Genomic DNA, 24,569 nt, shown 5'->3' on the forward strand with positions numbered 1-24,569 from the left:
GAGGATCGCGCAGGTTTGAAGCCAGCCTTGCTGGCTTAAGAGATCCTGTTTCCAAGTAAAATATAAAATAGGTCTGGGAGTGTAGCCCGGAGATAGAAGGGTTCCATCCCTACTACCACCAAAAATAAATAAATAAATAGCCTAAAAAATAGAGCTGGGGGTGTAGCTCAGAAGTGCTGTACCCCTAGGTTCCATCCCCAGTACCACACACACACACATTGAGTATAATAGAGCCCAAGTGAACATCAGTATTAAAATTCCCGAGTGCCACCATTATTCACTAAATCGGAAATCACAGGCTAGTGGGAGCGCAGGCTGTGGGCAGACAGGTCTGAGGCAGATTAGAGGCTGTGAATGTCATTAACCTCTGAGACCTGATGTCCTGGAGAGAGCTCCAGTGCACCTCTACTGTCCAGTCCATTTCATGGAATTTTTTTTGTTGTTGTTACTGGGGGTGGAACCCAGAGGCTTTTCTACCTCCGGGCTATACTCCCAGACCTATTTTATACTTTATTTCGAAACAGGGTCTCAGTAAGTTGTGAGAGCCTCACCAAGTAGCTGAGGCTGGCTTCGAACCTGTGCGATCCTCCTGTCTCAGCCTCCCAAGCGCTGGGATTACAAGCGTGCGCCACCGCACCCGGCTCCAGAGGACTCTTTAGTTGTAATTTCCTGAACCAGTTGATTCCATTTTTTCATTATTTCTTTTTTTGTTTTTGTTTTGTTTGGTTTTTTTTGTTGTTGTATTTTTGGGTTTTTTGGTACTGAGGAGCAAACCCAAGGGCATTCTACCTACAGGCTACACCCCCCAATCCTATTTTACTTTTTTTTTTTGGAAACAGGGTCTCACTAAATTACAGACAGCCTTACTAAATTGCAAAGTCTGGCCTTGAACCTGTGATCCTCCTGTCTCAGGCTCCCAAATACAGAATTAAAGGCATAGGCCTCCATACCCAGGTCCATTTTTTCATTATTGCAACTACAAGTTCATATCCCCAGTAGCAAATTTTCTTCCAAGCTTCAGGCTACATTTCCAACAATTTATTGTTTACATACAGTAGCTCTGAATCTTACCCCTACCTGGCCCCCTCCAAGCCTCCTGCCTGCCCTGCTCCTGTCCACCATGGCTGCCATGCCCTCCTCTGACATCATGGGGTTCCATCTGCTGAGCTGCTCTTCCTTTCTGTTCTGGCAGTCTCCCCACCTGCCTCAGACTCTGAGCCTCTGTGTTCTTACAGCGTAGGTTTCTCTCTATATATCTCTCTATTTACTTATTTATTTATTTATATACTTTTTTTTTGCGGTACTGGGGATGGAACCCAGGGACATTCTACCTCTGAGCGATACCCCCAACCCTATTTTTTTAAATTGTGAAACAGGGTCTCACTGAGTTGTAAAAGGCCTAAGTAGCTGCGGCTGTCTGTAAACAGCGATCCTCCTGTCTCAGCCTCCTAAATGCTGGGATTACAAGCCTGCACCACCACGCCCAGCTCTTCTCTATTTTTTTAACACCATTGTCACACTGCATGGTAACTTATGGTTTGTCTGTTATATAAGCTATGAGTCCCTAGAAAAGAAGCCATGGCATACTCCTTCAGCAAATATTTTTTCAGTGCTTTCCCTGTGCCAGGCAGGAGTGATGGAGTAGAAAGCAAAACAAACACAAATCTCTACCTTCATGCAGCTTCCACTCTATTTGTGAAGGCTGCTGATTAATAAGATAAGTAAGATATATGGTTGAATTATTCTAGTTTATCCTAATCTTTTATTTATTCATTTATTTATTTATTTATTTGTGTGTGTGTGTGTGTGGGTCTGGGGATGGAACCCAGAGGCATTTGACCTCCGAGCTACACCCCCTGCCCAGTTTTTTATTCTTAATTTTGAAACAGGGACTCACTGAGTTGTGGAGGGCCTCACTAAGTAGCTGAGGTTGTCTGTGAACCACGATCCTCCAGTCTCAGCCTCCCAAATGCTGGAATTACAAGCGTGGGCCACCATGCCCGGCTTATCCTAATCTTTTAAAACCTAGAGAAAGCCAGGCGTGGTGGCCCACGCTTGTAATCCCCTCGCTTGGGAGGCGGAGACAAGAGGATCGCGCTGGTTCCAAGCCAGCCAGACTGGCTTAAGAGACATTGTTTCTAAAAATAAAGTTTAAAATAGGTCTGGGAGTGTAGCCCAGAGGTAGAAGGGCTTCCAGGAACCCCAGTACACCAAAAAATAATAAATAAATAAATAAAATAAATAAATAAATCTTAGAGAAAACAGGCTACAATAAGGTTTTTTATGTGTGTGGTGGGGAGTGAGTATTCAGGTGTAAACCCAGGGGAATTCTACCTCGGAGCTATATACTGCAACCTTTTTTACTATTTGTTTTGAAACAGGGTCTCACTAGGTTGCTGAGTGTCTGAGTTGCTGAGGCTTGCCTCGAACCTGCCATCCTCCTATCTTAGTTTCCTGAGTATTGAGATTACAAGTGAGTACCACCATGCCTGGCCACAATAAGTACTTTTTAAATGTAAAGGCAAGAATGCTAGTGTGGTGTTAGGTACCTTAAATTGGGAATCAAGTGGCCTTCATTCTCATCCAGACTCTGCTACTGTCTGACTTTGGACAAGGCTCTTATCTTCTCAGAGTCCCAGCTTCTTCAAGTATGAAATGAAAGAACTGGATTAAACCATCTCTGGAGTCCCTGTCAGCATTAATATTCTGATTTCAAGGAATAGAGGATGCATTCCAAGGAATTATGTTAACCTAAGTCTGAAGGTCAGACAGTAAACTAAAGGCATGCTTGCCAGTAGGATAGGCAAAGAAAGAGAGCCAGGCATGGTGGTATAGGTCTGTAATCCTAACGACTCAGGAGACTGAGACAGGACTACAAGTTCAAGGTCAGCCTCAGCAACTTAGTGAGACCCTGTCTCAAAATTAATAGAGCAAGGAGCTGGGCACAGTGACACAAGCCTGTAATCTAAGTACTTAGGAGGCTTAAGACTAGACAATCAGAGGTTCAGGACCAGCCTCAGCAACTTAGCAAGAACCTGTTTCAAAATAAAAGGCCTGAAGGTAAGGCTAGGATAGAAAATTCCCCTGGGTTCAATTCCCACAAACACACACACACACACACACACACACACACACTCACACACATTCACTCATGGGGATAGAGCCCATGGGTAGAACACTCTTGGGTTCAATCCCTGCTACCAAAGGTGTGGTTAGTACAATAATGTTCCTGAATAAAGTCAGATTGAATATAGCCTGGGGGTAGAAAAACCCTTGGCTCCACCCCTAGTACCACAAAATAAACAAACAAATAAATAAAAATAAATTAGGCTTTAATTTGTAAACTACAGCTCTTTTGTGTGGGTGTGGGTGTGGGTCTGGGGATGGAACCTAGGGGCATTCAATCTCCCTACACCCCCTGCCCTATATTTTATTCTTTATTTTGAAACAGGGTCTCTCTAAGTTGCAGAGGGCCTCACTTAGTAGCTGAGACTGTCCACGAACCATGATCCTCTGGTCTCAGCCATTCAAATGCTAGGATTACAAGCATGTGCCACCACGCCCAGCTAACATCTACAACTCTTTGATCATGGTATTAGCCATGACTCTTAAGTAATATCTTTGTACATAGGGATGCCTACATAACAGAATTTCTAGACTCTGACACCTAATTTTCTAAATCAAATGAATGAAACAATATCAAGTGTTCTGAATTACAGAAATGTATAATACTATATGACTGTTTTTGTAGTACTGGGGATGGAACCCAGGGTCATTCTACCTTTGAGCTACACCCCCAGCCTTCTTGCTTGCTTGCTTGCTTGCTTGCTTGCTTGCTTTTTTCTTTCCTTTCCTTTTCTTTTTGCAGTACTGGGCATGGAACCCAGGGGCATGTTACCTCCCAACTACACCCCTAGCCCATTTTTTATTCTTTGTCTTCAAATAGGGTCTGAGTTGTAAAGAGCCTCACTAAGTAGGTGATACTCCTGTCTCAGCCTCCCAATTGCTGGGATTGACAAGCATATGCCACCATGATGGGCTATGACAGTTAACTTTGTAAAAAATTGGTAGTGTTGGCACACACTTATAATCCCAATACTTGGGAGGTTGACACAGGAAGATCTCAGATTCAAGACGAGAATTAGCAACTTAGACCCTGTTTCAAAATAAAAAATAAAGGGTTCAGGGTATAGCTCAGAGGTAGAATGTCCCTGGGTTCAATTCCCAGTACACACACACACAAAAAAAAAATATGGTATTATGAGCACTTACACCAGCATTGTTCGTTTTTTGAAATGGGGTCTTGCTACATACATTGCTGAGGCTGGCTGCAATTCTATCTCAGCCTCCCAAGTATTAGGGTTACAGGCATGGGCTACCATGCTTAGCAACATTGTTCTTTCAACATTATGTTATTCCTTTTGGTGCTTAGTATAATATTTAGCAAACTTTTTATGGGAAGAGCATTTTACTGTTGACATTTCTCTTTCCTAGGTGCTCAAAGTCCTATCCACATGTCACCTAAAAAAAGCTCTCTGTCACCAAGTTCTAAACCATACGAGGATGTGTTGAACCCTCCCTCATCTAGTTTTCTGTCTAAGAATAGGCCATCCTTTGTTGAAGATGGTGAGTTGTAACGAATTATTCGTTCTTTGGACACCAGCTAGGCTGGGACAAGAGTTGGTGCCCAGGACATTTGCCATTGCTATTACTCTTTTCACTTTTATTGTGCTACAACACTTTATGAAAACCTTTTTGGCTATATATCTGATTTTATATGTAACTGTTCTTAATTATAACCTCTTAAATTCTGCTTAAAGTGGTCTTTGGTCACATATTTTTGCACCTACCATTTTGTATCTAAGTCCTCCTCTTTCAAGGACTTTTTCTTTTAAAAGGCAAAAATAGGGCTGGGATGTAGCTCAGTGGCAAAGTGCTTGCTTAGCAAGTGCACCACCCTGGGTCAAACCCGTACAAAAAGACCAAAAAAAAAAAAAAAGAGCCCCTTTAAAGACAAAAACAGCCCCTCATATATTTGGATAGCAAGTAAGTAGCTGGGGCTGGCCACAAACCATACTCCTCTGTCTCAGCTTCCCAAATGCTGGGACACAAGTGAGCACCGCCATGCCTGGCTTGAGGGATTTAATTTTGTTGAGTCATCCTTGGTTTTGTTTTGTGTGTGTGCTTTCTTTGTGTGGTATTGAGGTTGAACCCAAGAACATTCTACCTTTGAGTTGCACTCCCAACTCTTTTTATTTTTTATTTAAAAGTAGGTGATCTCTAGGGATTTTGCTCCGGGTTGCCAAGATTCTTGCTAAATTCTGAGGCTGGTCTCAAGTCTGTGGTCTTCCTGTCCCAGCCTCCCAAGTACTGGGATTATAGAAATGCATCACCAAGCCCAGTTCTAATTTACAGTATTTTTTTTTTGTGTATATATGTGTGATATTGGGGTGGGGATTGAACCCAGTGGCATTCTACCCCCAAGCTCCTTTAATGTTTTGTTTTTTAGGCCTGGGGTTTGAACCCAGAGGCATTCTGTCTCCAAGCAACACACCCAGCCCAATTTTATTTCTTACTTGGAAATAGGGTCTCACTAGGTCACTGAGAGTCTAAGTTGCCAAGGCTGGCTTTGAACCTGTGATTCTCCTATCTCAGCCTCCCAAGTACTGGGATTACAGGCATGCTCTGTCATGCTCAGCTTTAATCAAGTTTTAGGAATATTTCTAACTAGTGTGTGAATATGTTTGTATAGTTATATGTATGTGTAATATGATATATATCTTAGCATGTCATCATAAGAGCCACTCTACCTTCTGTTCCAGTGGAAGACCCTTCTGTGAGTGTGACTCCAAGCGCTAGACAGCTAGGGGAGCCTATCCGTTCAGCTATTCCTTTACATCCACCCTACCAGCCTGCAGAGCCTCGGGCACCCTGCCCTATGGGCAAAGAATACCTGCATTCAGGTCACTGCTCCCCTGCTGTACATTCAAGTGGAGAAAACACAGTGACTTCTGTGGTAAGTGGGAAAGCTTGCTTGTTAATTGGATAGATGCCCACATCTTCCTTCTTTCCTTCCTTCCTTCCCGCCGTATTGGAGATAGAACCCAGGGTCTTGTGCATGCTATTCAAATGCTCCACCACTGAGCTATATCCCTAACCCTTATTATTTCTTTTATTTCTTTTTTTTTTTTTTTTTTTTTTTTTGTGGGTCTGGGGATGGAACCCAGGGCATTCGACCTCCAAGCTACAACCCCTGCCCTATTTTTTATTCTTTATTTTGAAATCAAGTCTCACTGACTTGCAGAGGGTCTCACTAAGTAGCTGAGCTGTCTGCAAACCGCAATCCTCCAGTCTAAGCCTCCCAAATGCTGGGATTACAAGCGTGCGCCACCACGCCCGGCTCTTATTATTTATTTCTGGTATCAGAGATCGAACTCAGGGCCTTGTGCATGCTAAACACACATTCTATCACTGAGCTATACTCCCAACCCAGGGAGACTACAGTGGTGTACCAATACACCCAGCAAAGGACAGTTATCCTGTCCTTGTCTTCCTAGAAAGAACAGGCAGATATGTGCCAAGGTGAATTTATAAATAGTAGCCAGGCGTGGTGGTGCACGCTTGTAATCCCAGTACTTGGGAAACTGAGACAGATCACAGTTTGTGGACAGCCTCAACTACTTAGTGAGGCCCCATGCAACTTAGTGAGACCCTGTTTCAAAAGAATAAAAATAGGAGCCAGGCATGTAATCCCATGCTTGTAATCCCAGCATTTGAGAGGCTGAGACAGGAGGATTGCAGTTCATGGACAGCCTCAGCTACTTAGGGAGACCTCCACAACTTAGTGAGACCCGGTTTGAAAATAAATAATAATTAAAAAATAGGGCTGGGGGTGTAGCTCAGAGATAAATATGCCCCTGGGTTCCATCCCCAGTACCATAAATATGTAAGTAAGTAAGTAAGTAAGTAAGTAAGTAAGTAAGTAAGTAAGTAAATAAATCTATCTGAAGGTAGAATGCCTCTGAGTTCTATCCCTAGTACCAACAAAGGGGGGGTGGGGAGAAGAAAAAAAAAAAAATAAGGCTGGGACCTGGGTGTGGTGGTCCACACTTGTAATCCCCACGCTTGGGAGGCTGCAATAGCAGGATCGCACAGGTTTGAAGGCAGCCTCAGCTACTTAGTGAGGCTCTCAGCAACTTAGTGAGACCCTGTTTCCAAATAAAGTATAAAATAGGTCTGGGAGTATAGCCCAGAAGTAGGAAGTCCCTGGCTTCCACCCCTAGTACCACCAAAAACTAACTAAATAAATAAGGCTGGAGTGTAACACAAAAAATAAATAAATGCATACATACATAAGTAAATAAACATGGAAGCCAGGTATGGTGACACACACATGCCTATAATCCCAGTACTTGGAGGATTGCAGGTTCAAAGCTTAGCCACAGCAACTTAGCAAGGCCTTCAGCAACTTAGCTAGACTCTGTTTCAAAATAAGAAAATAAAATAGGGTTGGGGTATAGCTCACAGGTTAGAATACCCCTCGGTTCAATATACAGTACCATAAGTAAACAAACAAACATGGAAATTATATTGTGTGTGTGATACTGGGTTTGGAACCCAGGGGCATTCTACCTGTGAGCTACATAGCCAGCTTATTTTATTTTTTATTTTGAAACAGGGTCTCGCAAGTTGCGGAGAGCCTAAGTAGCTGAGGCTGGCTGCAAAGTGGCAAACTGTCTCAGCCTCCCAAATACTAGGATTACAAATGTGCAACACCACACCCAACATCCAACATGGAAATTATCTATTTATTTTTGTGGTTTTGGAGATTGAACCCAGGGGCATTCTACCTTTGAGCTACACCCCCAGCTCGATTTTTTATTCTTTATTTTGAAATAGGGTCTCACTAAGTTGCAGCAGGCCTCACTAAGTAGCTGAGGCTGCCTGCGAACCCATAACCTCCTGTCTCAGCCTCCCAAGTACTGGGATTACAAATGTGCGCCAGCAAGCCTGGCTTTCAAACATGGAAATGAAAGAACCTAGCTTTGTGCCTCAGATCCTTCCTTCCCTATCTTCAAAGACTTCTGTGTATCATCTTTGTGGCTTTATCAAATTAATTTTTTGTTATTGATAGGAACCAGATGATAGAGTTCTCTTAACTCCTAAGTTGCCTAAAGATACTGAGCAAGAAACATACCTAATTGAGGTCCTGAGCCCTAGGACACGAAAGATTCCCAGAGGAAAAAGGTAACATAGCTACAGACTTCCATGTTTGCAGTCTGTTTGCAAACGGGTTTGAAAAGTAAAGGGTATACTCTTTAAATTTAGCTGTGGAAACAAGTCTGAAGTATTTATAAAGCATGTATAATAGTTGTTTTGGACTAAGTAATATATACATGGCTACTTAAATGCCACATGATTACTTTCATTATAGAAATAAAAACAGAGCTGCAGCCTCATCCTGGGATTCACCTTTCCCCCAGAGCCCAAGAAAGAGGCTAACAGAACAAGAACTACACGCAGTGTCGCAGAAACTCTCTCAGCGGCTCTCTGAACTTGACTGGGCAAGTCCTGTGTTTTCATCTCTGTTGAGACTGTTGTGGTGACTGAGCATGTCAGTGCTCTCTCAGTGGAAGGGAGGGTTAAGCTTAGGCATTGGAATATCAGTTGTGTCTTCCGTTACTGTGAGCATGTTCCAGAAGCAGGGAGGAAATGAACAGTGATCTCTAAGCCTTTCATGATATGACCAACTATGGCACAGATTTATCTAAATTTTATTGCATTTTGATGAAATCAGTCATTTAATATACATGATTACAGTAAACCACTTATCTTTAGGTACATCTGTATAGTTTCTCTTTATCACTAAAGACAGATCTGATTTAAAGTTGGACGATCACTTATTTTCACAAATGCAATAGGATAACACTAAATGAGTTTATTAAATCCCTATGTAACTTACTCTAAGGTTTATTGAAACTGAATAGTCTGTAGCATCAATAGTCTTTGCCTTGCCTTTAAAAACCCAACATGTATATTTAACATTTCTGCTCAAATCAATGAAAGATGTTGAAAAGAATTTTCTCACTAGATGTTAAGAAGTGCCCTGGGTGATCGAATTAAAGAAAAGACTGATCATAAATTAGAAGATGACCCTGAAAACAAAGAAGTGGGGAGTGGAAATGAGGAGGCACTGTCTCAGCACAGTGACAGCGTCATGGAGTACAGGCCAAAAAAGCCAGAGCCAGGTACTTGTTCCAGAGGGGCCTGGGATGAGGCATCCACGTGAACTACTTAGGTAGTTCTGTATGGTTTTTGTCATTTTTTTCATTATTTTTCTCTGTTTTTAATGACTTTCTCATTTTAAGTACTTCAGAAACATATAAAAGGATCAAAAATAGTAACAACTGCCAGGTGTGGCGGCGGACGTTTGTAATCCCAGCATTCAGGAGGCTGAGTCCATAGGATTGCGGTATGCAGACAGCCTCAGCTACTTAGGGAGGCCCTTTGCAACTCAGTAAGACCCTGTTTCAAAAATAAAGACTTAAAAAATAGGGCTGGGGGTGTAGCTCAGGAGTAGAATGCTCCTGGGTTTTAAATCCCCAGTACTGAAAAAAAAAAAAAAAAAAAAAAGTATCAACTTAGTGAGGCCCTCCACAACATAGACCCTGTTTCAAAAGAAAAAATAGGTTGGGCACGCTAGTAATCCAGTAATCCCCGCGCTTGGGAGGCTGAGACAGGAGGATCCCGGTGCACTGACAGCCTCAGCTACTTAGTGAGGCCCTTTGCAACTCAGTGAGACCCTGTTTCAAAATAAACAAAAAAATAGGGCTGGGGGTGACGCTTGGAGGTAAAATGCCCCTGGGTTCCATCCCCAGTACCAAAAATAAATAAATATAAAAAATAAAACGGGGCTGGGGATTGGAGATGTAGCTCAGAGTTAGAATGATGCCCCTGTATTTAGTCCCCAATAACACACATACACAAAATAATACTGATAATACCAAACTAAAGCTGACTAGTGTTAGTGTTACCAGCTTACTACTGTTTTTTTGGTGGTGGTGATTTTTTTTTTTTTTTTTCAGTACTGGGGATTGAATCCAGGAGCATTCAAGTATGCCCAGCTCCTTTACTGCCTTTTTTTTTTTTTTTTTTTTTTTGGTGGTACTGGGGGTGGAACCCAGAGGCTTTATACCTCCAGGCTATACTCCCAGACCTTTTTTATATTTTTATATTTTATTTGGAAACAGGGTCTCACTAAGGTGCTAAGAGCCAGTAACTGAAGCTAGCTTCGAACCCATGTGATCCTCCTGTCTCAGCCTCCCAAGCACAGATTACAAGCGTGCGCCACCACGCCTGGCTTTTACTGCTATTTTTTCTTTTTTCTTTTCTTTTTTTTTTTTTTTTTTTTTTTGGTACTGGGGACATTCCCAGCCTTTTTTTTAAATTTATTTTTATTTATTTATTATTTTTGGTGCTAAGGATTGAACATGGGCATTCTACCTCCAAGCTACACTTCCACCCCTATTTTTTCTTTTTTCTTTTTTTTTTTTTTTTGTAGTATTGGGGATGCAACCCAGGGGCCTTCTACTCTGGGCTACACTTTCAGTCCTATTTTATATTTTATTTGGAATCAGGGTCTCACTGTATTGTTGAGAGCCTCCCTCACTAGCTGAGGCTGGTTTCATACCTTCCTGATCCTCCTGTCCCAGCCTCCCAAGACTGGGATTACAAGTGTGCGCCACCATGCCCAACCCCCAAGCCCTTTTTTTTTTTTTTTTTTTTTGTGGTACGGGGGATGGAACCCTTCTACCTCCAAGCTACACTCCCAGACCTATTTTATATTTTATTTGGAAATAGGGTCTCTTAAGCCAGCAAGGCTGGCTTCAAGCCTGCGTGATCTTCCTGTCTATGCCTCCCAAGCGCAGGGATTACAACCATGCGCCACCACGCCCGATTACTTTTTATTTGAAACAGTCTCAGTTGCTGAGAGCCATCGGGCTCAGCTCTTGTTTTTTGTTGTTGTTTTTTTGGTTTTTGGGGGGTTTGTTTGGTGCTAGGGATTTAACTCAGGGACATTCTGCCTCTGAGCTACATTCCCAGCCCTATTTTATTTTTTATTTGGAAACAAGGTCTCACTAAACTGCCATCTTAAGTGGCTGAGGTTGGCTTCAAACCTACAATCCTCCTGTCTCAGCCTCCCAAGGACTGGGATTACAGCCATGTGCCACCATGCCCAGCTTCATTTTATATCTTGAAACAGGGTCTTAAGTTGCCCATGCTGTCCTCGAACTGGTGATCCTCCTGTCTTAGTCTCCCAAGTAGCTAAGATTATAAGGCATGTACCACCACAAAAGGTTTACCACTGTTTTTATATTGTCTGAACATACTATTGTTTTATGTTCTTTTTTCTTCTTCTTCTTTTTTTTTTTTTTTTTTTTTTTGCGGGTCTGGGAATGAAACCCAGGGGCATTTGACCTCTGAGCTATACCCCCTGCCCTATTTTTTATTCTTTATTTTGAAACTGGGTCTCAATGAGTTGTAGAGGGCCTCACTAAGTAGCTGAGGCTGTCCGCGAACCACAATCCTCAAGTTTCATCCTCAAATGCTGGGATTACAAGCCTTTGCCACCATGCCCAGACTATTGTTTTTATGTTCTTTTAAAATTTTGGTGGTACTGGGGCTCCTGGGAACCCTTCTACCTCCGGGCTACACTCCCAGACCTATTTTTATATTTTATTTGGAAACAGGGTCTCTTAAGCCAGCGAGACTGACTTCGATCCTGCGCGATCCTCCTGTCTCCACCTCCCAATCGCGAGGATTACAAGCATGCGCCACCACGCCCAGCTAAAATTTTACATATAGGTGTTATATATATTATTCTGCAACTTGCTTTTTTGCTGTTAACATTGGTTTGAAAAATCTATTTATGCTACTTAAAGATCCAGTTCACTCATTTCCCAATTGGGTATGAGTGTATATATCACTATTGATCCATTAGGGAAAAATCTAGACTGCTTAGACATTCCTCAACTACGTGTGTGTGTGTGTGTGTGTGTGTGTGTGTGTGTGTGTGTGTGTGTTACTTTGGATTGTATCCAGGGGCATTCTTCCTCCAAGCTACACTATTTAGCCCTTTTTTATTTTTGTTTTGAAATGGGATCTAGCTAAGTTGATGAGGCTGGTCTCAAACCTGTGATCATAAGTATGCTGCTTTCTAAGTGTTTATAAGATATGTATATATACTTATATCTCCTCTGGACTGAGACAGGTAAAAGGCTAGCAGACAACAAGGTTGTTTACATTTTCTCCCTCCGAGAGCCATTCCTATCACCAGTAGCACTCTCTGTAGAAGTTCAAGTACAGCAAGCATTCCACATGTTGAATTCAATCCAAAGTTGAATATATAACCTAGCTACTTGAGGTAGTATACATTTATATGCATTTGACTGTTTACTTGATATGGCTAAATACACAAATTAGAGGAGAGAGCACATTTAGCACATTCACTCATCATTTGGATTTGGTAAGAACAAGCTATCTGGTTTAACATTTCTGGCTGTCAAGAACTAATGACAAATGGCCTTTCTGTGTTGCAGGACTTGCCATTCACAGAAAGCCACCTTATAGGTCCCATTCACTTTCTCCATCTCCAGCTAACAAACAGAAACAGTTCAAGACAGAGAGAAAAAGGCAGCACAGGCCAAAAGAAACGGATATCCGCCAACTGCAAGCAAAGGTACCTCCCCACCCTCTGACTATAGGCATTACCAGTTCCCCTCAGCCAGGAGCCACCATGGATTAATGAGCACGCCTTTGATTAAAGGCTTAAAATGCATTTAATATGCTTGAATGGATGACAGAGAATTGGGTGATATAACTTATTTTCTTAGCATAAAATTAGAGTCATGAAACTCAAGAAAATAACTTGGTCAGATATAGCTCAGTGTTCCAGTGGATTAAGAAAGAGGAGATCAGTGTGAATATTTTCAGAGCGCCTTCAGAGATTAAGGGAATTTGAGATGGATTAAACAGGATGGGCCACTTGAGTTATAAGGAGAATCAAACTATTCCCATTAGAGGAGGTGGTTGGGGTCCAACAAGAAGACCAGTACAATTACCAAGGAGGACTATCTGCTGTGGAACAGAGACTTTTTTTTTTTTTTTTTCGGATCTGGGGATGGAACCCAGGGGCATTCGACCTCTGAGCTACACCCCCAGCCCTATTTTTTATTCTTTATTTTGAAACCGGGTCTCACTGAGTTGCAGAGGGCCTCACTAAGTAGCTGAGGTTGTCTGCGAACTGCGATCCTCCAGTCTCAGCCTCCTGAATGCTGGGATTACAAGCGTGCACCACCACGCCCGGTTCGAAGGGACTTTAAAATGGTGCATGAATTTAGAACGTGTGTGTGTGTGTGTGTGTGTGTGTGTGTGTGTGTGTGTGTGTTCCCCAGTATTGGGGATCAAACCCTGGGGCTGGTGCATACTAGGTTGTGTTCTATTACTGAACTGTCCCCCAGTCCTTTTGAGAGGGTCTCCTTTTTGAGAGTTGTTCATGCTGTCCTCAAACTAATTATTTTCCTGCCATAGCCTCCCAAGTAGCTGGGATTTGAGTCCTATGCCACCACATCTGGTTTATAATAGTTTTATAATGTAGTATTTATAGTGGTGACAAGTGAAGTTAATTCAGATATTTTACAATAGTTAGTAATTGAGCATATAACTTCCATTCAAGGGAGTATCAAAATAATTACAAAACCTTGTGAGATTAAAAAATTCATTATAAAGAGCCAGGCGTGGTTGTACACACTTGTATACACACTTGTAATCCCAGCATTTGGGAGGCTGAGCCAGGAAGATCACAGTTCGCAGACAGCCTCAGCTACTTAGGCCCTTTGCAACTCAGTGAGACCGTTTCAAAATAAAGACTAAAAAATAGGGCTGGGGGTGTCACTCAGAGGTAGAATGCCCCTGGGTTCCAACCCCAGTACTGCAAAAAAAAAATTTTTTTTTAAATGCATTATAAGCTAGGTGTGTTGGCTCATGCCTATACTCCCTGTACCTGGGAGGCTGAGACAGAAGGAGCTCAAGTTTGAGACTAGCCTTAATCCCCAGTACAAAAACAAATACATTAGCTGGGCGTGGTGGCGCACACTTGTAATCCCAGCATTTGGGAGGCTGAGACCGGAGGATCGCAGTTCGCGGACAGCCTCAGCTACTTAGTGAGGCCCTCTGCAACTTAGTGAGACCCTGTTTCAAAATAAAGAATAAAAATTAGGGCAGGGGTTATAGCTTAGAGGTCAAATGCCTCTGGGTTCCATCTCCAGACGCACACACACACACAAAAAAAACCATTATGTAAAATTTCATTTAATGTCCCAATTATATATTAGTCAAAATATTATGTATTTATAATACAAAGCCTAAAAGGAACTTAAAAAATGAATGAATTTGGTATTTTAGGAGTCACAAGATCCTAGGTGAATTTTTTCCCTTCATTTTCATTTTTCTGTATTTTTAATAGCCATAATATTATAGGTCCTTTCCCCTTCTAGGTGTTGACTGAAGCATTTGAAAGGGAACTAAGAAGAAATAAAGTTCAAGAGAATATTGGACCTCAAAGGATAGAGGAAGAGGAAGAGGAAACAGTGGGTAAAAGTCTGCACTACAGTAAAGACCACTTGATTAGATCAGTAGAAGTACAGAGGTGATCTTTTTAAAAGAAAAATGGATCAACAGGACTTTAATCATTAACTTTTTTGGAAAAGGCGGGATTTCATATCATGTTGTAAGGATTTTTTTCTTATTCACAGAGTAGTCAAGCTGCTAAGATACAGCAAGACATGAAACCAAGGAAAACTACTGTATTTTTCTACCTAAAACTTACATTGGATTTTAAGGACTTCTACAGCTTAGCAGTTCACCAGGGGGCTAAAAAATTATCTAGGTTCACAAAGTTAAAGGAGGGTAAGAAAAGACAGAATCCCAGGTGCTCTGTACCTAGAGGCGAGAAGTCCAAAGCATAAGTTTTAATTGCCTCTCAAGGATGGTTATAGAAAGTAAGTAAAAACAGGGAAATTGCTTATGCTAAAATGCTAATGAATAAAACAGGCTGTAATGTACAGAGTGGTACAGCTAAGTGGTACAACTAAGCACAGCACATAGCTTCTTACAGGTTTTTTTAATCTACATGGAACAAGTTGTCAAGCACATCAGAACATCAGTAGTGGTTGGCTTTATGGTATGGAATTGTGATGATCAAACTTGAAACGAGCCAGTGCTTTTTCAGATTCCATGGGATGCCAGAGCCAAAAGATGCCCTTAACTTAAGAAATTAGAAGATGATTTATCTAGGGATTTGTTAGCTATTTTTGTCAATATATAATAGATGATATATAAAAGAGTTGTTAGACCTTTCTCTTACTTCTACTGTCTTTTTTATCCACTTCAAAGGAAAAAATATACAGAGAAGTCGTTCATAAAGGAACTCCAAAACATAATCAGTCCTGGAAAGTTTGCTCCAGAAAATCCACAACTCAAAATCCAAGTGGTGGCTCCCCAAAGCCAAATAAAGCAGCTCAAAGTAAGAACCACAAAATTGTACTTTATGGAAAACTGGCAGCCTTTGAAAGTTTGCTACATTCCAAGGACAAAGCACTGAAAACATCCACCAGTTAGCAGCAAAAAGTGCTGTCCTGTATCACTGCCATATGGCTGGTTTTCTGTAAAAAGCTAAAGCTCCTAAAGAAGTGCCTTGCAGAGGCTTGTACTGGCACCAAAGGAATGCCCGGGTCACCTGCTCTCTTGCCAGCCTCATCCTGGTTGCCTTTCATTTGTTCCTAGGAAGCTGGTGGGACACGAGGGATGCTCCAGGGCAGTCACATGGTCATCGCAGCTTCTGTATGCTGATGGTTGCCAAGCAGAATGCCAGTAGACAGACTTCCTCTGACATGGGAGGCTTGAAACACAGAAAGTGTCCACCTTCATAGGCTTCTTAGGACTTGCATGTCATCAGTAGAGTTAATTAATTTATAGTGCTGGGAATTGAGCCCAGGGTCATTCTACCTCTGAGCTACACCCCTAGCCTGATTTTATTTCTTATTTGGAAACATGTTTGGCTAGGTTGATGGAGTCTCACTACTTGCTGAGGCTGTTCTTGAACCTGCCATCATCCTCCTGTCTAGCATCCCAAGTACTGGGATTACAAGCATGTGCCACCATGCTCAGCTTCCTCAGCTTGCATTTATTTATTTATTTATTTATTTATTTATTTATTTATTTATTTATTTATTTATTTGTGATACTGAGGTTCCTGTAAACCCTTCTACCTCCGGGCTACACTCCCAGACCTATTTTTATAATTTTATTTGGAAACAGGGTCTCTTAAGCCAGCGAGGCTGGCTTCGAACCTGCACGATCCTCCTGTCTCCACCTCCCAAGTGTGGGGATTACAAGCGTGCGCCACCACACCCGGCTTTAATTTTATTTTTTATTTTTAAATGGTCTTGCTAAATTGCCAGGGCTTAATCTTTAATGGCCTTAAATCTGTAATTCTCCTGTCTCAGCCTCCCAGCACTGGGACTATAGGTGTGCACTACTGCATCCGACTCAGTCAGAACTACTGAACTTACCTTCATCTCTAACAAGTAGTTGGCTTATTCTGATCAAAGAAGGAATACTGAAGTAATAGGTACTTTCAGAATGGTTCTCTTCAGAAGCAGCAGATTACTTAGGTAATATATTGTGAGAGTTCTCACCAGCAAGTCTGTCAGATTAAGAGTATCTCATTTTTCCTTGCAGTGAAAATGAGTGAACACAGTCTCCTGCCCCTTATGCTGGAGCAGTTTCCATTTCTCTCTATTTCTGGCCCGACACTAAGTAAAATGTGGAAACAGCAAATTGCACACATTGAACAGCTCAAAAAAGAGACACACAGGGACAGTCGATCAAAGAAGAAGCTCCAGGATGATGTAAGTTGCCATCAGCATGAAGAGCAGGAATGTAAACCAGAAAGGATGAGCTTGTCCTTGAACATCATCTTAACCCACTTGCCTTGTATTTCCCTTTAAAGATAGAAGAGGCCCTGAGAAGACACGACCTCCTCACTGCCCTCGTCAGGAAAGAATGTGAGCATAGCCAGAGACTGGTACGTCAAAAGCAAGCTGGGCCTTCCCACTTCATACTTGGGAGTTACATTCTTTTATCTCCACTGACTGAGGCAGCACACTCCTCTAACATTTGCCCACAGAAATCTAGGGCTTTAACCAAAACTGTTCTTTATAGTAGCAAATTAAAAATGTTTCCTAATGTGTCCTATGAAATGAGAAACCTGAGGCTTTCATATATTAAGTTACTTGCTCTGCTGGGCATGGTTGTGCATGCTTAATCCCAGGACTTGGGAGGCTGCGACAGGAGGATCACAGTTTTGAGGCCAGCCTAGCTACTTAATGAGGCCCTCTGTAACTTAGACCCTGTTCAAAATGAAGAATAAAAAAAAAACAAAAACAGGGCTAGGGGTATAGCTTAGAGGTAGAAAGCCCCTGCATTCCATCTTCAAGTCTGGAGGAAAAAAAAAGTTGGTTCTAGGTCTCGCTGTGGTAAGCGCGGCACAGCTGAGTTTCAGCCCAGCTCTCTGCCGCAGCCCTGGGGTTGGGGGCTGTGGCGTGCTGCTCTTTGCCGCTTCTGGCCTTCTTGGGTTTTGAGTAGGGAGCTGAGGTGGTTTGCCGGCTTTCACTGTCATTTGGGTTGAGAATTATACTTAGCACATTATCCCCTGTAAAAAGAGTGAAGGGAGAGAACAGAGGTCAGTTTGCCAAAGGAAGAGATTTTTAAACCTTTGGTTGAGTGTGGAATAGAATCAAAATATGAGAACTGTAATCCTAAACAATCCCCAAAAGCCATCTAAACACTGCACATGGAACCAGGCATGCTGGTGCACGCTTCTAATTCCAGTACTTGGGAGGCTGAGACAGGAGAAACTCAGGTTTGAGGTCAGCCTCAACTTGTCCAGCCTCTCAGCGACTTAGTGAGATGCTGTTCTGAAATAATACAATAGGGCTGAGGTGTCGCTCAGGTAGATGCCCTGGGTTCCATCCCTGGTACCACAAAAAAATAACTGCACATGGTAGCCACCTGAGCTGGAGGCTTTAGGTACAAGACCTCATTTCATCCTCATTACTTTGATACTGCCTAATTTCCTTAATGTTGCCCCAATTAAGTACTCTTGACGATTTAAGCTGGGGGGAGATGAGCACTCAAGCCTGCCTTCCTCTTGTCTTTGTATCCCTTTTTCCCATCCCCTTTCCCAGCAAGAGTTCAAAGACCGCATTCACAGACAGAGGTTGACCCAATCAAAAATAAAAGAAAATCGTCAGCAAATTGTTCGTGCCCGAAAATATTACGATGATTATAGAGTTCAGCTGCGTGCAAAAATGATGAGAATGAGAACACGGGAAGAGATGGTGAGTCCGGCCTTTCTCCCGCCTGTAAGGAGAGGGATTGCATACGCTCCTTTTCAGAACCACTTCTGCCTGAATTGAATCCAGAGTCCAAGGGCAAGTCTTAAAACGCAAGAGTCATACGTGTCCACACGACATTTTATTACTCCAGTGTGCATCCCATCTAATCTCAAGTGTCCACTACCCTCATCTGAAGAAGTCTCAATTCCTGCTGACCTCCTACACGGAGATACTCCTACAGAGCTACTTTAGGGGTTTCGGAGCACACTATAAAAGATGGAATTTAAACTGTGGTTACATGATGTAGGATTCCACATAAAACCTGGGCTAGAGCTGTTTCTATAAGATATTTGCTATCTCGTCCTTATTTAGCTGAAATTATTTTTTTATGATCCCAAACTATCAAGTTTCATCTCTAGAATAAGACAGTATCTTAGATAATTGTATTAAATACTCTGAAATATTTGAGAGGTTAGGTAGCTTGCCTAACGTAATAATCAATGGATGCATGGCTGTCAAGAGCAGTCTTTTATCAAGTTTTTTTTTTTTTTTTTTTTTTTTTTTTTTTTGGTGGTACTGGGGTGGAACCCAGAGGCTTTCTACCTCCAGGCTATACTCCCCAGGCCTTTTTTTTTTTGGAAGCAGGGTCTCATTAAGTTGCTGACAGGTTCACTAAGTAGCTGAGGCTGGCTTCGAACCTGTGCGATCCTCCTGTCTCAGCCTCCCAAGCACAGGGATTACAAGCGTGCGCCACCACGCCTGGCTAATCAAGAATTCTTGTTATAGCCAAGTATGATGGCACACACCTGTAATCCCAGTACTTGGAAAGCTGAGACATGAAGATTGCAGGTTCAAGGCCAGCCTCAGCAACTTAGTGAACCTGTCAGCAACTTAATGAGACCCTGTTTCAAAATAAAAATAGAGCTGGGGGTGTAGCCCCTGGGTGCAATCCCCAGCAACCACACACACAAAAAAATCATAGTTATGAAGGGAAGACAGGTGAGCATACCCAAACTCTTTGAACAGTTTGCTTTTCCCTAAACGCTAACCACCACGTCCCAGTCATGCACATAAGAACATTATTTTTGCTCAGAGCTTCTTGCTTTATACACATGGCTACCCAAGAATTTTGTGAAAGCAGTATTAGGATCTTTGTGATATAGGAGGAAACGCTGAATACCATTAGTTGTTAGGGAAATACAAATAAAAACCATAAGGCAGCCAGGTGTGGTGGTGCACGCTTCTAATCCCTGCACTTAGTGAGGCTCTCAGCAACTTAGTGACACCCTGTTTCCAAGTAAAGTATAAAATAGGGCTGGGAGTATAGCCCGGAGGTTGAAAAGCCCCTGGGTTCCACCCCCAGTACCACACACACACAAAAAAAAAACATAAGACACAAAAAACATAAAACACCACTCGAACCCACAAGAAAATATGAAATACAAAAGTTGGTGAGGATTTAGAGCAGCTGGAACCCTCGTGTGGGGCTGGTGGGATTATAAAATGGTATAAATGCCTTGGCAAGCAACCTGGCCGTTCTTCAGAAGGATACCAAGAGCCATAAAGAGTTAATATACAAAGCCAGGCGAAGTGGTACATGCCTGTAATCCCAGAAACTTGGGAGGCTGAGGCAGAAGGACCACAGGTTCTTAGGCTAGCCTGGGCAATTTAGTGAGACTCTGTCTCAAAATAAAATATATAAAGGGCTGAGAGTGCAGTTCAGTGGTAGAGTACTCATGGGTCCCATGCCAAAAAGAATTAATATATGACCTAGTAATTTCACTCTTAAGATAAACACAAAAACCTATACACACATGTATTCTAACAGCATTATCTCTAGTAGCCAAAAAGGGAAAATAACCCATGGGTCCACTACCTGATGAATATTAAATGGACAAAATGCATTTTCAAATAGATTATGTGGCGATAAAAAGGAATGAAGTATGATGTGCTAATTCTTGAAAACATGCTAAGGGAAAGAAGTGTTCAGAATAGGCAACTCTATAGAGATAGAAAATAGATTAGTGATGCTAGGGGCTCAAGGGAGAAGGGAATGGGGAGTGGCTGCTAACTGGTATGGCCCTCCTTTTGGAAGTGATGAAAATGTTCTGAAACTAGTGATGGTAGCACAATTCTGAATTACTAAAACCTGCTGATGTATATACACTTTAAGAGGGTTAATAATTATATATGAATAATACCTTAATTAAGAAAATTGTGAAATACTATCAGTATATGCCTCTAGTTTTGTAAATTGATTATATTCTTCAGTGGAAGTTCAGCATAAATTTATCTTTATGATTGAATAACTGACAGATATTTAAGAAACTCTTTGAAGAAGGTTTAGAAATTCAGAAGCAGAGATTGCGAGAGCTAAGAAATTATGCCAAAGAAAAACGAGATGAAGAAAAACGACAACACCAGAATGAATTGGACTCAATGGAGAACTACTACAAGGACCAGGTGAGCCCACTATTGCTTACACTAGAACGTGCTTGATCCTGACCACATATGTCAAAAGGCGGCTTAGTCTACCAGTGGTAAACCCCGCATGTTGATTCAGAACCTTGCAGCACTGTATGGATGACAACGACCCCATTTTCACAAAATTTAAGATAAAGCCGGGTGTGGTGGCACACGCTTGTAATCCCAGCATTCGGGAGGCTGAGACCGGAGGATCGCAGTTCACAGACAGCCTCAGCTACTTAGTGAGGCCCTTGGCAAATTAGTGAGACCCTGTTTCAAAATAAAGAATAAAAAAATAGGGCAGGGGGTGTAGCTCAGAGGTCAAATGCCTCCGGGTTCCATCCCCAGGACTGCAAAAAATAAAATAAAATTTAAGATAAAATAAGCTGGTGTTCCACCATAATATATAAACATATTGCCCTGTTTCCATTAAAGCAAATATTTTAAGCCCATGAACATAAAGACTTTTACATTTAAACCAGGTGTGTGGTGGCACACACTTGTAATTCCAGTACTTGGGAGGCCGAGACAGGGGGATCACAGTTTAAAGACAGCCTCGGCAACTTAGACTCTGATTCAAAATAACAAAAGGGCTAGGGGTGTGGGTTGGAGGTAGAATGCCCCTGGGCTCAATCCCCAGCATCAAAAATTTTTTTTACATTTGGATTACAAACATTGAATAACAAATTTGATCTTTTCTTCCTTTCCAGTTTTCATTGCTGGCAGAAGCTATCTCCCGGGAACGCCAGGAACTCAAAGCCAGAGAGAAATCCCAGGCCCAGGTAATGATTAAAAGGATCAAAAACGAGCCAGGCATGGTGGCGCAGGCTTGTAATCCCAACATTTGGGAGGCTGAGACAGGAGGATCATGGTTCAAGGACAGCCTCAGCTTCTTAGTGAAGCCCTTTGCAACTCAGTGAGAACCTGTTTCAAAATAAAGAATAAAAAAACAGGGCTGGGGGTGTAGCTCAGAGGTAGAGTGCCCCTGGGTTCCATCCCCAGCACCATAAAAAATAAATTTTAAAAAGGATCAAAACTTACTTTTTTAGGAAATAGGAAACAAATATATTATTGCCTCTTAAGGAATGGAAAGAATTCTAAGATTACCCATCCAGGATCCAAGACACTTAACCTGAGTTTAACTACCTGTTCAGGTCTCTGTAAGGGCTGCTGTTTAATTATTAAAATCACCAGAGGAGCTTGATGAGTTGAAATGTGGAGAGGGACTAAAAATAGATGTGGGCCTGGATCAGTGTTGCAAATAGCAAGATGACATGAGTTCTCTTTCAGACATTACGTAAGGTGAAGAGGGAGCTGAGATCTAAGATGGAGAAGGAGATTCAGCAACTACAGGACATGATAACACAGAACGACGACGATGCTTTCTTCCGAGAACTGGAAGCTGAGCGCTTCCGAGCTCGGCTGCAGCTGGCTTCCTTTCAGTACAGTAAAAATCCCTTCCCATGAGTGTAGACTTGATCGTTTCTGGAGGCCTTTAACCAGGTCAGAACTAGATTTGAGCCAGTAAACAGTCTAAAGCAGAGTCATTTTTAAATGCCTTATCTATATATTCATTAAAATACTTATAAAGATAATTTTTTATTAAAATCTTTTCTTAAAGCTTTCTGCTTTTGAATTTATGACTTAAAACCTGGAGAGGAGCCAGACGTGGTGGCACACACTTGTAATCCCCGCGCTTAGGAGGAGGCTGAGACAGGAGGATCGCACGGGTTCGAAGCCAGCCTCAGCTACTTAGTGAGGCTCTCAGCAACTTAGTGAGGCCTTGTTTCCAAATAAAATATAAAATGGGGCTGGAAGTATAGCCCAGAGGTAGAAAGCTTCTGGGTTCCACCCCCAGTACCACAAAAAAAAAAAAAAAAAAAAAAAAAAAAAAACTGGAGAGGAGGAATAAAGGCACACATTCTTCCTTAGTCATATTTGTGCTAAGGAATTAACAAATCTTAATTGAGCAGCCAGCTTTTAATCTTGCTACAGAGGCATAGGCTAGAAGCACTCATTAGCCTGGAAGTTCAGCTTGCTAACAGCCATCCACAGCTGTATGTCTAGCAGCTACCACAGAGCCTGGTGCACAGGAATGCAGTAAATATGTATTGAGTGAACAGAGAACAAGTCACATGGAAGTCAAACACCTGTATAAAATAAAGTTTAAGATCTGGTTTGTGCAGCCAGGTTGGAAGGCTGAGACAGGAGGATTGCAGTTCACAGACAGCCTCAGCTACTTAGGCCCTTTGCAACTCAGTGAGACCCTGTTTCAAAATCAAGAATAAAACATAGGGCTGGGGTTGCAGCTCAGAGGTAGAATGCCCTCCGAGGGATTCAACACCCAGTACCACAAAAAAATAAGATCTGGTTTGTCTAGTTTGCTAAGAGTGTTAACATAAGAAAGTAGCCCTTCTCATCTATCCTGGTACCAGCTCTTATTCTGTTACATATATCCAACTGTAAGCATCTGGGGTATAAAGTACAAATATAATAGGTAACATAGTCTTCATTAAAAATACAAAGGGACAAACTTCTCACTACAGAGCAGAAAAATTTCTAACACATATTAGTCAAATCAAATTTTCAGATAGTTTATAGACAAACATTATAAATTTTAGCTAAAATGTAAACGTGGCCATATGGGACAAAGGGAAAATCAATTAAAAAAGAATATTAAAAAGTCGAGCGTGCCCACTCAAAGAACTCTAATATGCTGCTGCTACTTACAGTTCCTCCCAGACATTGTTCTGTGGTAGTTTATCCTGTGTAGCAACCGCACATAGGCCATAACCTAAATGAAGAGAAAGAACAGGTGTGTTTCTTTCTCCACCTATTTATTTGGCAGGATTTTCATCCACTAGCATTTACAGGGCCATGAATCTTACACAGTGCAGTGGCTTCTAGGGAAGACAGAACTGACTGCCCCTTTTTGGAGTATTTTACTGCTCAACACAAGGGCAGGCTGGCAAACGTGAGACCCCTACAGCTCTGGCCTCCAGACCCCTGAAAGACCCGCTGACACTGCTTTCAGGACAGCACTCTTCCTGCTAAGTCCAGACCGGCCACCCCGCCCCTATGGGACTGACAGCCCATCCACCAGCCCTGCAGGAGAAAACACACGTCCCAGAGCTCCCTGGAAGCAGAAGGGGGTCCACGTGCCGTGAGAAGAGCATCATACAGACAGATGTGTTCCTGAACTTAAGCTGCCACCTTTTGTTTTTCAAAACAATTCATTACAAACTCAGTATTCTTTAAAAACTTTGATGCTGTGACAGTGCAAACAGCATTCATTTTATTGCTCAGCTTCGGCATGGGCACAAACAGAGTTAAATTTTAAAAACCATTTATACAGATGTTATTGATAAAGTTCATGTAACAACCGAGTGAATATACAAACAATATCAAAGCTAAAACACTCTGTAATAAATACAAATACATTGAAAAGATAAAACTTTGTTTTTAAAGTCAGTTTGAGAAGGAAGAAAATTACATAAAGTGAACTAATTACATCTAGAAATTAAACAACTCAGCATTTGGTACAATCATTATCCTAACATAAGAATGTTAAATACCACAATGGCACCCGTTGACTGTGAGCTGTGGCTTAAAGACAGAAGTAGAAGGAGCTGCTCTACCAAACCA

The 24,569-nt window shown here is 41.9% G+C and overlaps 1 protein-coding gene across 1 annotated transcript in view; it reads left to right on the forward strand.

Moving 5' to 3' along the window:
• CEP95 (centrosomal protein 95) overlaps nucleotides 1-22,391 on the forward strand; it is a gene marked incomplete at both ends in the record, with an annotated part of 37,072 nt that extends 14,681 nt beyond the window's left edge. The window contains 14 exons of the mRNA XM_080714108.1: nucleotides 4,495-4,626; nucleotides 5,823-6,016; nucleotides 8,135-8,247; nucleotides 8,435-8,564; nucleotides 9,092-9,248; nucleotides 12,600-12,739; nucleotides 14,556-14,648; nucleotides 15,454-15,583; nucleotides 16,801-16,970; nucleotides 17,072-17,146; nucleotides 18,309-18,461; nucleotides 20,775-20,921; nucleotides 21,635-21,706; nucleotides 22,215-22,391. Coding sequence (XP_080570234.1) covers nucleotides 4,495-4,626; nucleotides 5,823-6,016; nucleotides 8,135-8,247; nucleotides 8,435-8,564; nucleotides 9,092-9,248; nucleotides 12,600-12,739; nucleotides 14,556-14,648; nucleotides 15,454-15,583; nucleotides 16,801-16,970; nucleotides 17,072-17,146; nucleotides 18,309-18,461; nucleotides 20,775-20,921; nucleotides 21,635-21,706; nucleotides 22,215-22,391 — 1,883 coding nt within the window. The remainder of the gene's footprint in view (nucleotides 1-4,494; nucleotides 4,627-5,822; nucleotides 6,017-8,134; nucleotides 8,248-8,434; nucleotides 8,565-9,091; nucleotides 9,249-12,599; nucleotides 12,740-14,555; nucleotides 14,649-15,453; nucleotides 15,584-16,800; nucleotides 16,971-17,071; nucleotides 17,147-18,308; nucleotides 18,462-20,774; nucleotides 20,922-21,634; nucleotides 21,707-22,214) is intronic.
• Between the last annotated feature and the right edge of the window lie 2,178 nt (nucleotides 22,392-24,569).

Source organism: Muscardinus avellanarius, assembly GCF_963383645.1.
Source record: "Muscardinus avellanarius genome assembly, chromosome: 16".
NCBI classification, from domain to species: Eukaryota; Metazoa; Chordata; class Mammalia; order Rodentia; family Gliridae; genus Muscardinus; species Muscardinus avellanarius.